Genomic DNA, 17,988 nt, shown 5'->3' on the forward strand with positions numbered 1-17,988 from the left:
TAAATAGATCTAATAGAAGAACCATGGGTGTCTGGCGAATGTTCATTTGAAAAAAATTCAATCTGTCGATTTGATCTTAGATCTACTTAAGACATACTAAGATTATTTTAGTATAGACACTTTATAGGGTTTTAAAGTGTATCTGATTTGATTGAATCTTAAAGCATCTTGGTATAGACTCTTAATTGAGAGATTTCAAAAGTTTTTCCATTAATTGAATTTAAGTTGTTTCTGTCGGTAAACTAATCTGTTTTATGCTTTGGACATTTGTCTCTGTCTGTCTGTTTGAAGCTCTATGTTTTTTCACAGATCAAAGTTGATTCAGCTTTGAAAAATACAGAGAAATTTGGGTTTCTCCAAAATTATTTTTTCGGTACACATTCAATACATCTGATAGGTGACATAGCATATTAAATTTTATTTGTTTTCACAGATTTTTTGTTTTTCTGTCCTATAAACCATCTATTGCATAATGTTGATTGTATCGTTTTTATGTGCATTTATGCTATATGATACAAAACAATTATATTGAACAAATAGTGTTAATTAAGACATAAAAATCAATTTTAATATTGTTTTAGCATCAAATAGATTGAATTAGAAAAAAAAAGCACTTACTCATTGCATCAAATACAATGGTTTTATACATAAATTTGTTAGTTCCTCTTGTTGCCTCTAATTGCAGCTATATTTGTTAGATAAAATTGTGCAAAAAGAGATTATAAGTGGTTTTTTTATGGTTTGTTTGTTTTAAGCTTCCTAGATCAATCAATCATAAAGCGCTATAGATGTCACAATAAAGATATCAAAAAGCAAAACAGGCTTACTAAATTTGCTCCCAAGGGGCCATTCTTGAACTTACTAAATGTTAGTAGCGCTTGCTTATTTAGAAGGTCTTGAAAATAAGGAACAATAAAAGATCTCCAAAGAATCTTGTAACTGCTTTAAAGTCTACTAAAATGTGTAGTAAATTGGTCCTATAAAATCTATCAAAATTTGTAGTACATTTGGTCTTAGTACACTCAAAATTTGTAGTACATGTTACCTTTATGCAATACTGACCTATGAATACATTGGTTCCTGATAGGACAGAGGTTTAAATCATTGATGTAACTAATGATTTGACTGATTTTAAAATTATTATTGCAATCATTGCATTACTGTGACCTTTCACACAAAAAATTATGATAAAAATGATCTTATTAATTATACTGAAAGATTCGGGACTAGTTTCTTTCCCTGAAGAGTTTTATATGGAAAGAGCAACAGGAGGATATAACATGTAAATGTCTTATGATTATACTTGACTGTATACTAAACTACCACACTTTGAGTCAGATGAGCTCACCTCAGGGTAACAGTTCAATTTTGCAACTGTTTCCTTTTTCTCAGTTCTTACATATGTGACTGTTTTGATATCAGATGATGCTAACAAAGAAACCTTAACCACATCTGCATAAGCTTTGATGTTAAAATTTCAAAGCTTATTATAAGTTTAGTTATCTTTGCTTTTGTATTTGACAAGAAAGAAAGAAATGACATTCATCATCATCATCAATATTATTTTTACATTTAACAAAGATCCTTTCTTCTCATGACATCTTTCTTTAACTCTCATAAAATCTTTCCTTTATTCTCAGGATATCTTTGTTATAATGTCCAACTTACTTGCCTGTAATAAAAGAAATTGAGATATGACAATTTATCACAAATCAATTCAAATAATATTAGCAATTTATCAAATACTATCTCATCTTCCTTTGTAAAGAAATTTAGCTCATGGTCATTTCTCTTTAGTTAAAGAAGAAATTGGAAGTTTCGACCAGTTTCTACAACTACAATTATTTGGTTCCTACAATTATACGTCAGAAAAATTTATTTGATACACTTTTTATGATTTTCTTTTATGATCCTGGTGTGTTTTTTCTCAGTTTCACTGTTTTCATAGTATTCAGCAAAATCTTTTCTCCTTTTAATATTAAATTTTAGATGAATGTTCACTGTAAAATGTTAAACTGCAATAAATATCTCATGTAAAAATTGGTGCCGTGCATTGCCGTAAAACACATCAACTACGTGTAAACAATAACATAAACAAAGCACTCAGTTGGATTGCACTTTTTCCTTCGGAATTCCCTGACTCGAAGCATCAGGTTCATTTATTGTACATCTTTTTATGTTATCTTGGTCTTTAAAACAAAAAACTTATTCCCTAATTCATTTTTCTTTATTAATTTGCAATATCCATATGCATAAAATTCCCGAAACGGTAATAAAAATCAGATAGGAATGGAAAAATAAAGTTGATAAGTCAAATATCATAAAAACCAAACCGAAGATGGAGCCATTTTAGTAGACTCCGGGGAATATCGGAACTGAATGTCTTTAGCCCTGTATGTGTATTGCTAGACGGCATATTTGGTCATTAAAACAATTAGTCCCTAGAGGGCGCTAAATATAATTGTTCTATAATTACATACAATACAGATGTGTATTGCTGTTGAACATTTAATCTATCAATATTTTATCTATTTTACCAACTGTAATAATCATCTTGTGATAGGAGAGAATAACTGCTCATTTAATGGAGTTGCTGGATTCTTGCACATGCAACATGTTTTATGAATAAGTTGATAAGCACTTTTACACTAATGAAGTTGAAAATGAATAGTATTTTAGGTTATTTGTTATTTTTAGAAGAATTGAGAACAGTAGGCCAATAAATATGTATTTTTTTTTTTGAATGATGTACCAATTATCTTTTTTTCTGCTGAAAACCTAAGAAACATTTCTTTTCATCACATGTTTTAGAAATTGATTTTTTTACTTGATTGATTTGCACCTGGCATAGTAAAACAGGGCAGGGCATAAAGAAATTTGGAGACTCCATGTTGTTTGTACATTCTTTTTTCTATTTGAAAAATCCTGCTTCCATCTAGATGGAGCTATCAATTTGTGTCTTGACCTATTCACAGAACATCCAAGAAATGCAATAAACCACAATGAAATATATTTCTTTAATTCTGTTAACATTTTTTTAAGAAATACATCATAGGTTTCTGCATCAATGTTTTTTATTCATAAGTTGAAATAATTTGATACCATAGTTACATTGTATATTTTATTATTTTCAGGTGAAGGTCATGTTAAAGATATGTCCATCAACCCATCACAGTGACCAGGGAACTTCCTTCCTATCTATAGATCCTCGCAGAAAACAGATCACAGTATTTGATCCTACAGCCAGTGGTATCCCAACATCTGCACACAGAAAAACATCAGCTCCAAAAATGTTTGCTTTTGATGCTGTCTTTTCTCCTGATGATTCACAGGTAAAAATTATCTTTACTGTAACATTTTAGCCCCCTTGTACCACTCTAAATTTTTACAAAATAAGTCTGAAATTTTAAAGAAATTAAAAAAATAAAAAAGAAATGAAAAAAAAAATAATTTAAATACGAGATAAGAGGGAGGAAGGGGGATGCGAATCTACAGATTATATTAAAGGACCTTATATGAGGGCCCTCATGGGGTTTTTGATTATGTGATTACTTGGACGTTTTTTTAATGATTATTTGATTATTAAGCCAAATATTTCATGATTATTTGATTACCTAGGACTGTATTTTTAGTTTATGATTATTTGATTACTAAAGATAAGCAAATATTTAATGATTATGTGATTATATTGGCAAAAAAATGGTGATTATGTGATTACTAGGACCCTCCCATGAGGGGCCTCTTATATAAAGCACAAGATAACCACTTTGCTAAAATTCATCATAAGTTTAATTTCTATCAAGTTATGGCATGGTGTTTTCAACTTTTGAAGATGTTTCTGATTACTGGTATATTTATAAGTAATTCCTTGTTTTGTAGAGTGAATTATGTTCCAGTAGTTTGACAGAAATCATACAAGGCGTGGTTAGTGGTGCTGATGGATGTGTGTTTACATACGGTCATTCAAAAATTGGTAGGTATCCACCTGATCTCAATTAATGAAGTAATCTGCAAATTAAAGAACCAATGGTTCTGTCTTTCTGTTCTCTGTAACATCACACTGCATTTCCTTAAAAAATTGCCAGCTTTGGTAGTTGTTTCCATAATCTGGTGGATTCCCAAAGTATAGGTCTTTAAAGTGTCAATATAAAAATTAAGTTTAAAAGAGATTTATCTACATTTTTTTGTACTTCACACAAGGGTTTACACATCTACAACCCTGTGTGTAAGAGCCAAGACCCACACTGCAGGTATTGCTCAGTAAAATATGGTCTTCCACAGAGTTCACAAAATCTTTTTACCCTTGTGGTCCTTGGAAGAAAATTTGCAACTTTTGGTAACCAAAACCTTCAGACCATCACTATTTCAAGAACTATGGTCTTGACTGACCTTTCTTCTTATAAAAGTTGTTATTGACAGGTGGTGTAATTTGATTAACAACAAAATGACTGTTGTCTGTTTGACTACTTGAAGTTTTTTTTTTCAAACTTTGGGTTTTTTCCAGACTTCACAGCAACTTGAACTCCAAGAATTTCTTAATGTACCATTTACTAAACTAGCTAAAAGAACATGTTTTAATGGCTGTGAAATATTCTTAATGATTTTACCATAAATTTATTCTGTGAAGGATTTTCTTTGAGGAAGGGTGAGTATTTTAATTATGTACACTTTCAGACAAAACTTGTAAGATTTTTTGTACTGGTACTTTGGTGAATTGCTTGGAAAAAAAGAACAGTGTTAAAACATTTGAATTCACTTAACATTAATTTTACATATATTTCTACCTTAAAATTTATAAACAGAATCTTCTTGGAATTTGTTTGCTTGCGTCATTGGAAGTTGGTTAATATATTTTGGGAGATTGGTATATTTTCATCAAGAAATAGGAAATAGATTTATAATAACAAAGATACGTCAAAATTTTCTACAAAAGCTACATAAAATCATTTAAATAACACATGTCCAGAAGGGTAATGACTCTTATTGCCCAAATTGCAAAAGGGAAATAACCAATGAACTTGGAATTATAAAAAAAGGGTAACATATAATCATGATTATATAATTTAAATATTTTGCTAAAAGTATTGAGTTGGTTTTGAATAAGACCCCCAGATTCTAAGTATTGCGCTTTTATATTTAGCAAAGTCCAGTCCCAGGGTTACAGTGTAAAGTATGTTACATATTATCCATTTCACAATAGATATGGTATTTATCTATGGAGAGTTACTGGTACTGATTAGGAAAAGTAATTAAATGTGGTACCATTGTTTGGCTCCTACTGTTTAGGTCAGATCCAGGCACGATTCCGTGGAGAGAGAAAGAAATAAAAATTATTTCTCTGACTTATCCCGGAGTGTTCGGTAATAACTTTCTAATACCAGCAAATCTATGTGGTTTAGGAAACCAACTTTGTTTTATTTTAAGGAGAAAAACAATGTTAAGTAAAAATTTCAAGATTTTGTATATTTTGGTATTGAGGTCACCCCCAGTCTGATTTCTAGTTCTTGGACTTCTGTCTGCTCTTGGTGATTTTATTTTATCAATTTAACTCTGGTTAAAAAATCCTAGATTAAATTGAATCTGGTGTGTTAAAATAAAAAAACAACAACCAAGAATTCAAAAATTTTTAAAGTATTTTTTGTTACTAAAAAAAAATAATGTTTACTGTAAATTCAGAAATTATTGTGATGATTTTATTATTGTGATGATTTTATTATTGCGAAAAATTTGATAGAGTTATAATCGCAATAATTTAAACTAGCAGAATGAAACTGGATTTTTTTCAATATCGCAAAAAATAAAAAAACGCAATAATTTCTGAATTTACAGTATATAGAATAAATATAAAATACTGTTTGGTAACAATAATTTCTTAACCAAAAACGTAGAAAAAATAGAATACCAATGGCCTTGCAAAGATTTTTTTACTCCAGTTCATTGTCTTTTGGTCTGATAAAATTTAATTATAATTAAAAACGGCCTGACAATATATTTTCTTTGGCATTTGAAATGTCATGTCTAAGGAAATAGCCGCTGGTCATGAAACAACAGCAATCAATAGAAAGGAAATAACCGTCTGGCTTGTTCTTAAGCTTATGAAATTTGGATTCAAATGAAACAGGATCACCGTAATTGTATTGTCGTAATGTACTTTATGGTTAAGAAACTGTAAAGCACTTGATGGTAACGGTTCTGATTAAACACAGTTTTCATTATAATTTGATGATTGGCGTAAATTGGCGGTATTGTTCTGGACGCTAGAGATCAACAGATGAATACATGATTTAATCTGGACATGAAACTTACATTTCTGACGGACATCCCTGTATGGTTATAGACATTAGGATGAGTCACGTTTCCCAATCTCATTGCGATGTGTCAAAATTTGATTATCAGCTAACCTAGCACTAGGCCCTTGTATTTAATAAATGAAATATGGTTACAACAATTAGATTTGATTGGATAAATACCATGTACAAACGATGCATATTGATGCAACAGTCTTCCATTGTTTTTAAATCAAATCGAACATAGTTAAGAGCATTGGATTTTTTGTTGGAGAATATGGCGGTTTTAAAATGGTTTTTGTCATCAAAAGGAGAAAATGATTGAATTACTCTCTTCATTGAGTTGTTCCTGACGGGAATAATTAATTTATACCACAATAGTTGTTCTGCAATAAAATTAATCTATTGCATTTAAGTGAAGCATTAGTTAAGTACAGGGACAGGTCACTCGAGTCCATCGATTTGTTCTAATTGCTACAAACATCCAACAAGTCCCCGTAGATTTGTTAATATTCCATAATACACATTAAATTCATTTTCACTCGTCTTGTTTAAACAATTCATTAAGTTCGTTCTTACACTGTATTCAGTCCTTGTAGATTTTATCGAGTGTCAGAACTTTACTCAGAAGACAATCTTGAAAACAACCGAAACAGTGTTCAAAATACTGATCTCTAGCCCATATTGACTTTTCGTAAATTGGTAGAGAGATGCCGCCTTCACATCATTTGTAAAACATATGTAACTAGGCCTTATAGACTTGCTAATATCGTGTCTAGAGTAAAAAACAATCGCATATAGAATATAATTTCCATAAATTTCATATAATGTTGCTAACATGATAGAATTCTATAAATATAAAGAGTTTTGAAATGAGGTACTTAGGCTGGCAATTCTAGTCTATATCTAAGTTTTTTATGGTGGTGTTGTTTTATGATCAGAGGACCAGACCTTAATAAACTTTTTATGACTTTTCAGATTGTTTAGTTCTCTCCACTTCTCTTAATATGGTAATTGGTCAATCTTGAATTATGTGCTATGTTTTGGGTCAAACATTTTGGCATATATTATCAGCATATAGATTTTCAAAACAAATTGTTTAGAAAATGATATCCTGTAAAAATCTGCATAAAGATTCATCATAACATCTAACATTTTTTCTCAAATAAGTTGTATTGTTCAAATTGATGAAATGGACAAGATATTGTTGTCATAACAAACCTTCTGTATACATGTAGTCGTAAAATATCAACACAGAAAAAAAGGCTAGATAGATAAAGCCTCAAATTCTTATTAATTATTTTATTATTTAAAAAAAAAACTTTGGGGTTACAGTTATGAGACAGTATTGCAGCACCAATGAATAAAAAGCCTTAAACTTCAATTGACATCATGACCATTTTATTTAGTAAATTTGATATTTTCCACAAAAAGGGGAATTTCTCAATTTTCCAAACAACATTTATGACCATTTTATTAAGTAAATTTGATATTTTTTTCTACCAAAAGGGGAATTTTTCAATTTTCCACCGTATAAACTAAGTGTAAAAGATCATATAACCATATTTGTATATTAAACTACTGAAGTATAGACAAGTATGTACCTATATCAATTTAGTGACAGGCAGATTAGACTTATCCCTATCATATATGTTTGTTTTATTGCACAAGTACACTTCTATAATCAAATAAGTAGTGATAATTAGGGATAAGATATCCATTTTACTTTGTTTAATCTTTTTAAGTTTGTTATGCTTGTATAAACTTCAGATATGTGTAGGCTTGTAAGGAGCATCTGAGTAATTCAAAGTAAAATGGTTGAGGAGAAAAAGGATTGTCTTGTACACTCTGTACTGGAAAGTGCAATGAAACTTCATAGAATATGAAATTTTTGTCTTTTTTCTGAAGGGCAGATTTTATTAGCTTAAACAGTATGCGTATAAAAGTTGCATTTAAGTGGAGTAAAAGGATTAAGAAATTGAATGATGAATGATCTATCTACATAAAAATGGTTCTATTATGATTTCAAGGCAGAAATTCAGGTCTCCAAATTGGGTTGAAAATTACCCTGTATTCTATATGAACTGGCTCTTTGTTGTAAACTTCATCCCCAAAAAAGTCATAAAAGAAGTTGTTCAGATTGCAGAGAAATCTCTGACCTAGAGAATTGTTGTTATGATTCAAAAAGGTTAAAAAAAAAAAAAGCAAGTGAAAAAAAAGCTTATTTCATACATTTCTTTCAAAGTTCATTTAACGTAATTGTTTCTTGAATCTGCACTTTAATCAAGTAATAAAACAGTAATCAACATGCAAGGTGCAATTTCACATTGCATTGAAATAATTTGTAAAGTATGCTCAAACTTTTTTTCGCACATGTCGTGTACAAATTAGTACAGCGCTATCTCGTAGCAAGATGAATGGTTTTAAATTATAGAAGTCATACATTTTAAGAAATTAAATATTCCTAAAGTCAATAGGTATAATGCATTAGATTTGTAATGGATTGATAATCAATTTACAAAAGTACTTTTTCTCTGTCATTTGTAGTTGTATTTGACAAATCATTAGTAACTCCTCAATTTAATAGACTCCTTGTGGTACATATAATCAAGTATTATTTGAAAAAGGTTGCACATTTATTTGTTTAGATTTTATGGTAATATCTTCAAGTGTATTCGTGTCGTTAAAGTTAAATTTTTTGATTGTTTTGTTTTTTTGCCTGCATTTATCAATTGCTTTGACTTCTGAGTTATACAGAGTTCAACTGTAAAAAATCAAACATATATTTTCAGAGCTTGTTTCAATATTTCTTAGATCAGATTTTTATAATGATATTTCTAAGTGTTCAGTTATAAAAAAAAATACTTGAGTTTTTTCATCATTAATTTCTGACACTGTTGGAAAAACCTTAAATTTCTAGAGCTATTGCCATTGTATTTAAGAACAAAACTTTCAAGGGTCAGTCTTGAAATATAAAAATTGAGAGATGTGGTAAGATGCCAATTTATATCCATCCCAGAGATGTGGAAGTTGAAAAGTTTGCTTTGATAAAACATGCAATTTCAATGCAATCTGAATTGGCTTCATTGTTTTCTGTACATGTGAGTTATGAATATTAAAATTGTTTGTGCAATTCTTGGAATAAAATCAAAACTTTGTATGCATGTTTAGCTTCAAATTTTTTTTTTTAGTTTTTGAAAATTCATTTTGTAATTTCTCATTTCAGGAAAATCATACACCATTGTAGGAAGTGACAAATCAGCCCAGACTTTAGGAATAATACCAAGTGCCATTACCTGGCTTTTTCGTTTGATCAATGAACAAAAGGATAAAACTGGTGCCCGGTTCTCAGTGAGGGTATCAGCAGTAGAAGTAACTGGAAAACAAGAATTGCTGAGAGATTTATTGAGTGAAGTTGCTCAGGGTAAGGATTTTTGAATAAATTAGTAAATTCAGTTGAAAAAATAAAATACTTATATTATTTTGTTCTAAAAAAAAATTTACCTGTCCTATATGAGCAAACACCAAAATCTTTTAATAGCAAGAGCTTTTACAATGTAACAAAACATTAGTATTATGAATATGGTCTTTCAACGATTGTTAAAAGTAGTAAAGTTTTTCCAATTTATCAAATTTAAAGTTCCAGATTTTGGTAAGTATACTGGCAAAAAATGCATTTCTATTGACCTGAGAAATTGTGTGGCAAGGAATACATTAGTATTATGAATATGGTCTTTCAACGATTGTTAAAAGTAGTAGTTTTTCCAACTTATCTAATTTAAAGTTCCATATTTTGGCAAAAAGTATACTGGCAAAAAATGCATTTCTATTGACCTGAGAAATAGTGTGGCAAGGAATACATCAATGTACCAACTTTCTAGGTTTCATCAAAGTTTATAAAATCGCTTGTTAGTTCAAAGCATTAAATTTTTGTCATCACCTGATAATAAGGCTGATTGAAATCTTATCTTAATTGAGGCATTCAAAATCCAATGCATGCCTAATCTTGAAATTAGAAATTTGAAAATTATCTTTCTTAAAAAACTCTTTCAGGAAAAAATTACAGAGTAAAAGTCAAAATTAAAAGCTTTAAAACTTAGATGAAAGAAGCTTTTTAAATTTTATAGATTTCTCAACACCTAATTGAAAAAGTCAATTTTGTCATAAACATAGATAGTAATTTTGTTGGTATAGTAAGTTTGTATTGATTTTGTTGATGAATGTGAATACTAAAATTGCATGTTGAGCCCTTTAATAAATCCATCGTAAAGTAGTATTGGTTATATTAGTACCATGTTGTAAATTAAAATTGACATATTTAATTAATGCTTTTAAACACTGAATTGAAAGCATTGATTATTAATGTTATATAATATGGAATTAGAAATTACCGTTTAGTAACAAATACTTTTATCTTTGTAAAAAATAGACAGTGTTTAGTGTCAATGTTTAAAGCAGTATTTGCTGATGTCAGATGATAAAAATATGCTGTTTGCTCATGATGAAAAGAGGCCATTGATTTAATTTAAAAATACTCATCTAATTGTTACTTTTGAATAGTAATTATTTGAAATAGATATGAAATTTTAATAAAAATATGATTTGGATTTGTATAAAGGTTTTCAAATTTATTGAAATCTTTTCAAATAATCTCTCCAGTTTCAAGCTGGTGCATCAGGATCAAACGGATGAACAAATCACTCATGATTTATAGTTTAATTAAGCAAATTTGTTCTGAATGTTTCACAAATATCTATCTTTGGAAAAATGTTCTTTTAGTTTATGGATTTTTTTTTATTTGAACATGGCTATTAGTCATGTTTCACAATTAATTTTAAAAGCACATACAAATATAACATTGTTTTATTAAAGAATCTGATTTTTTTTTTAGAATAGAATTAGAATTTGATAAATACAGTTTTAAAACTCATCCTTTATTTCCCTCCTCTTCACTAGTGAGCATAACTCCTTACTCTTTAGGAGCACCTCAGTTTACCCTGAGGATGTTCTTCAAAAGATTGTCCTTGCATCATGTATTTTTTTATGTTGGTTACTGCATCATTGGTGTATAAACCATATCTTCTTGTTTAACTTTCAAGTTTTGATTGTTCAGTTTTTCTTTTGACAGGTACTGAATCTGGCCAGGGAACCTCACCAGGAGTATACCTAAGAGAGGACCCTATCTGTGGTACACAGCTAGAAAACCAAAGTGAATTACGTGCTCCAACTGCTGAGAGAGCATGCTACTATCTTGATGCTGCCCTGGCCTCAAGAACTGCCCTTGGTACGTATATTTACAGAATAATTACAAATATAAGAGATTTGGATTTGAAATAAATCTCTATTTTATTTCTATTTTTTGCATGGTAAGAGAAAAGGAGCACTTTATCTTGTCAATATAAAAATAAGAAGATGTGGCATAATAGCCAATGAGTTAATTCTTCACAAGAGACCATATGACACAGAAATAACAACTATATGTCACCATATTGCCTTCAACAATGAGCAAAGCCCATACCGCATATAGTCAGCTATAATAGGAACTGAGGTGAAAAATGTAAAACAATTCAAAACAATAAAAACTAACAGCCTAATTTATGTACAAAAAAATGAACTAAAAACAAATATGTAACACAGCAACAAACGACAACTACTGATTATATTAAAATCGTGCCTCTTTAGAAATATAAAATCAAACAATTATCTGCTGATATCAAAGAAAAAATATTATAGAAAATGATATATTGCATAATCCCATTAGGTTAGACATTCAGAATTGTGTCGGATCTCTTGGATTATCTGATCAGCATTTAACTGTACGATGGATATGACAATCTTTGCTTATCTGTATCTGTATCTGTCTAACTTCTGCCAATAAAGGCACACCTCCACTTATTGGGAGTAATAATATGGTTATCCTCCACCAAGAATATATATACACGGATATCTAATTTATATAAAAAAAAAATTAAATAATATGTATCTGTTCTAAAGTCCTCCACCAATAAAAGAAAAAAAAAAAAAAAAAAAAAAATATATACAACACACTGTATCCACTAGATTAATGTCTCTTTAGTAGGATATAATTACAACACACTGTATCCACTAACTTAAGATTAATGTCTCTTTAGAAGGATATAATTATTTACACTTTAACTTTAAGCAGGGCTAGAAAATATGAAATTAGTAGGTATATTTTAAGATCTAAAAGTATAAAAAATGGGATCAGGGAGAAAGGAAAAATGAATACAACACTTTATAAATTTGAAGCATGCAAAGCACTTTTCTGAATATAATTTCATTAGGGAAGCTCAAAGCCAAATATTTGAAAGCCGTTGATGTGTAAGAACCAAAACAGTTGAAGAGGGAGGAAATATTATCCTTTTTAGGAATTGAGTTAAGAGAGGAATTCATTAAACCATAACAACAGAATTAGAAAATTTCCCCTTCTTTTATTTACAGATGATGATGGCCAGTCATCACATATGCTATTCACCATACATGTATATCAATACAGAATAGAGAAAGCTAACCAAGCTGGATTACCTGGAGGTAAGGTTTAGGGCTTTTGTGTCATTTTGTGCTCACCTGGAGCAGAGGGTTTATCTGAATATTTGTAATTAACTGTCTTTTATAAAAAATGAAATGGTAAGATTGCCAATGAGATCACTCTCCACCAGAGACCAATTGATGTAAAAGTTAGCGAACAATAGGCCATTGTACCCCTTGCAACAATGAGCAAAATCTTTAGCATATTAAAGGCCTGGAAATTTGTCAAGTTTGCCATTTTATCTTTAATTCTGAGTCTGATTGACCAGTTGGAATTTCTTGTTTATGGTATTGGTTACTCATGAAAATGTATCTGCTGCTTGTAATTTTACATGGCTGCATAGAGCCTCTTGTTGGAATTCGTGACAGATTATATAAAATATTTTTGCCTAAGTTGAGTGAAGGAATCCTTTTACATTTTAATGTCTGATTTCTCTGCCTTGCTTACTATTGACAGTAGTAAATGTCTTAACATTGAAGTTTTTAAATAAAAACTAATCAAGCGTGAAATTATTCATAAGTGATTTTACAGCTTTAATGATCTTTAATGAAAATTTCAACCTTATCAATCATAAAAGAAGATTGTGCATTCCTTTAAGCATTCCCTCGAGTTGTCCTTACATTACTTTATAGCTACTATATATGAACTACACTGCAGTAATCATTATACCCCCGCTTTAAAAAAGGGGGGGTATACTGTTTTACCTCTGTCTGTCAGTCCGTCCGTCCGTCCGTCCATCAGTCCGTCCGTCCGTCAGTCAGTCCGTCCCATGAAACTTTCGTCACATTTTTCTCAGGAACTACACATCCACCCTTTCTGTAATTTGGTATCAACATTTATATATGTCAGCCATACCGTGTGATACGTTATCAGATTCATCACTCGACAACTTCCTGTTTACCGAACACTTGTCTGATTTTACACATGATAGTCAAGTTGAAAATTTTCGTCACATTTTTCTCAGGAACTACAATACAAGGATTTCTGAAATTTGGTTTCAGGATTTTTATAAGTCATGCGTTTTCAGATTCATCACTCGACAACTTCCTGTTTACCGAACACTTGCATATTTTTACACTATTAATATTATCCACTTGCGGCGGGGGTATCATCAGTGAGCAGTAGCTCGCAGTTTCACTTGTTATGTCTATTTTGTATTACATAACTTTGAAATTGCAGTTATTTGCGTACTAATTCAAGTGTTATGAAATCATGGTTCATCTTAAGGGTTTATAGTAGATATCTGTTGAGAATTCTTCCCAGCTTTATATTGTATTATCAACATAGTTTTCAGATCACAGAACTAACCAGACCAATGTTGTAGGCAATTTGAGAATTCTTACCAGCTTTATATTGTATTATCAGCAGAGTTTTCAGATCACTGAACTTACCAGACTAATAATATGCGATCAAATATTATAAGGAAGTGATTATGTGTTAATCCTTTGATATGAGTTATCTCTCCTTGATTGGATGTTAAATAGTAACTAAGTTTTAAACTGTATCCCGGCAAATATTGAGTTAAAGGACTTTTGGTGTTTTTAATTTTTGCAGTTTCGTGGAGAGATCATTTGTGCTTTTTATGCCCCATTTATGAGCATTATATATGTTTTCTGATCTGTGCGTCCGTCCGTTTGTTAGTTGTCTGTCTGTCTGTCCCGTTTCAGGTTAAAGTTTTTGGTCAAGGTAGTTTTTGAAGAAGTTGAAGTCCAATCAACTTGAAACTTAGTGCACATGTTCCCTATAATATTATCTTTCTAATTTTAATGCCAAACTAGTTTTTACCCCATTTTCACGGTCCACTGAATATAGAAAATGATAGTGCGGATGGGGCATACATGTACTTGGGACACATTCTTGTTTTTCATTTTCAAATTTATGATGCAAGATGTTTAAAATGCGTTTGATTACGTGATATTTGTTTTAACGCTTGATTTGACGTTATGAAATTAGAGCGATAAAACAAATATTTGGAACTCCCTTTTTACAGTAGTTGAATTTTATTTTACTTTATTACATGTTAAAAATTTTGCCAAATTGAACACCTTAAAAAGGATTGAATAAATATTAAAACATGAATTGATTCAAAGGAACAAATCATGTGTAAAAATAAAAATGCAAATCAAACACATTTAATGCATTTTACATCATAAAAGAAAAAATTGAGCATGAAAGCTATAAAATCCGGTACAAGATTTCAAATTTCAAATTTTATGATTCATAGATTATATACATATATGAAGGATCAAATTGAAAAATGTTGCAACAGTTTGTCATTGTGAGACATATTATACTTCTATCAATCAATGAATCCACTTCGTCACAAGTTAACATTAAAATAGTATCATTGTCATATACATAGATACTTATAAGAAACTAAACAAGATGTTTTACAAAGCTCAAGATGCAGCATTTAAGTTTATAAAACTTTAGAAATGTTTACTACGAGATATAAAAAAGAAGATGTAGTATGATTGCCAATGAGACAACTATCCACAAAAGACCAAAATAACACAGACATTAACAACCATAGGTCACCGTACAGCCTTCAACAGTGAGCAAAGCCCATACCGCATAGTCAGCTATAATAGGCCCCAATAAGACAATGTAAAACAATTCAAACGAGAAAACTAACGGCCTTATCTATGTAAAAAAATGAACGAAAAACAAATATGTAACACATAAACAAACGACAACCACTGAATTACAGGGTCCTGAATGTTTTTAAAATTTATAGTGATTACAGAGAAAAATGCTTAAAATAAGTCAACTCTTTTAATTCTTCATTGGTTAAAATTAAAGTACCCAATTTTGAGGTGTCATCGTTTGCTTCTGGCAATAGAACTAAACCTTTGTGTTTGTCGTGCGTGTACTGGTATTTAACATTTCTTGTGTCTCTCTGTCCATAAAATCAATGAAAACTGGTACCTTATGAATATTCATAAATCCACAGTAAAATATCATTAATTTTGTACACATTGTCCTTCCTTTCCATTGTATAACTGAATACTATAAATAAGATTATCCCTTAAACGTTTTACTTAAGTGACAAAACAAATACTTCTATTGCATAATTTTGCGGTTCAAGTCAGCTGATCAGCTGACATAATGGTTTAACGGGGCATTATTATGACTTAATTACCAGATAAATGGCTTATTGTAACAATAATTCTATTGTAAATTAATAATATGTAAACTTCAATTGATTAAGCTACAGATCTACCACAAATAATTATCCAATTTAATAAAATTTTGTTGACCTACCAACACTTTTACTGTTAAAGTCTTGCTATGAATATGATAAAAATTTGCACAAAAATTATGTAGCAATGACTTTAATCACAAATGTTTCCACAAATGGCAAAAGACCCCAAATTTTTACTCCACAAATAGGTATAAATTACCTAAAATATATTAATTTGTGGTTCTGATAAAGCAGTAGTTGATCATATAATTCTCTCTTGATAGCATGCATTTAATATAACATGAAGATTATCTGAATAAAGTTACAATTATGATCATTCATTATTTCAGGGTTAAATATACTATTTCCTTGGATATGTAGTTATAGAGTATGCTTCAAAATTAACCAAAAAATTGCCTATTAAATAACCCTCTAAAAACAAAAAGAAATCAAAAACAAAAAATCCCTTCAACTCTTGAAAGTAAGCTCGTATGTGAAGCACTAGTTGTCCTTGGACTGTTGGCAATCCTTGTTGGAATGAGAACAACATTTTTATATACATGGTAAAAGGACTGTATATTGGTGTTACCATGGAACTATTACATTGTCAATATAATACTTCCATGGTGTTACAAATACAAAGTTGTCAACTTTGGCGTAAGCAGATAAGAGAACTAATTAGAAAGGTCTATTTACTTGTGAGAATAACTCCTACAGTTTTTTCTCTTTATACACAGTAAAATACCGGTAGACTTTTTACGATTTATATTATAGATATAGTTTTCACACAGAGTCATTTCTTTAGATAACTTTGACAAATGGTAGGTTGGTTATGTAATAAGAGATTACGATACTTGTAAAGTAAAAAGCTTCACATTGTCAACAATTGTCATATGACTTGATGCTTATTTAATGCTTGTATGATTGATGTACGGTATCATTTGCATAAATCAATATTCCGGTCAATCAAGAATTCATTTATAACAGTATTTCTGGGTGTCACACAATTTATCCTGTTGCTTGCTATTGACAAACTCTATCAGAATTCTCCCGCTGATAAAACCTATTTTTTTGTCCAAATGTTACTGACATTCTTGATGAACTTGCGAATAATTGCTTTAGATATATACAATCAAATTTACAGTTTACTTGTGTAGTAATCGTAGAAAATGAAGGCTGCAAGAATCGTTCATTCTCATAACAAATTATGTTTGTCATCGGAATACCAAAAGCCTTCGACTGACGTTAAAATTCTATACCTATTATTCCTATGTGAGTGTTTCCAAATCAAATATAATACTAGCAATGCCAATCACGAAATCCTCTCATCTAGAAACAAATTGAATTTTGAAATGTTGAATTGTGGGTAAATTGACCTGTTGCTTCATGTTTTGATCATAAGATCTAGCCGGTTGCGTTATATTTGATTGTTCATTAAAAATTTACGAACCATAAAGAACGTGGTATTGTCGTGTGAATACTCTTTAAAGATACAAAACCCTGGGAAATATGATTAAAAATATTGTTGAATGTCAGTGATGTTTGTCTTTAATAAGTCTAATGTCAGACTGATATTTTTTTATAAAAATAACTTATTCCCTCGTTGTAATTTTACACGATGTAATCAGAACGAAGTACTTCTATGCAAACATAAAAGCAGAATCAAAATTTCAGGCACGTATTGTTGATAATTGACGAAATCCTCTTCATTTGGCAGTCTTGATTACACTTTCTGTTTCTGAGAATGTTCCAGGAACTTTAAGAATTGAGTAATAACAGAATTAAGTCATGTTTTTAGTTTTCTAATTGAAACAATGTCTCAGATGAAATGTAGATCCGTGGATTTTGTCAGGTCTTTAACTAGATCTGTCATGATTAAGACATATTATTATTGTCACAATTTCGCCGTCTGCTAAACAATATTAAATTTATGATGGAAGTTTTCATTGTCAATGGAAACAAAAGTT

General features: G+C 30.2%; 1 protein-coding gene across 7 annotated transcripts in view; it reads left to right on the forward strand.

Moving 5' to 3' along the window:
- Positions 1 to 17,988, forward strand: part of LOC143069174 (uncharacterized) — a 99,288-nt gene that overhangs the window by 69,233 nt on the left and 12,067 nt on the right. For all 7 annotated transcript variants that reach the window (XM_076243670.1, XM_076243671.1, XM_076243673.1 and 4 more), the window contains 5 exons: positions 3,135 to 3,332; positions 3,880 to 3,973; positions 9,514 to 9,711; positions 11,416 to 11,571; positions 12,750 to 12,839. In XM_076243670.1, the coding sequence (XP_076099785.1) occupies positions 3,135 to 3,332; positions 3,880 to 3,973; positions 9,514 to 9,711; positions 11,416 to 11,571; positions 12,750 to 12,839 (736 nt within the window). The remainder of the gene's footprint in view (positions 1 to 3,134; positions 3,333 to 3,879; positions 3,974 to 9,513; positions 9,712 to 11,415; positions 11,572 to 12,749; positions 12,840 to 17,988) is intronic.

Source organism: Mytilus galloprovincialis, chromosome 3 (genome assembly GCF_965363235.1).
Source record: "Mytilus galloprovincialis chromosome 3, xbMytGall1.hap1.1, whole genome shotgun sequence".
Taxonomy (NCBI): domain Eukaryota; kingdom Metazoa; phylum Mollusca; class Bivalvia; order Mytilida; family Mytilidae; genus Mytilus; species Mytilus galloprovincialis.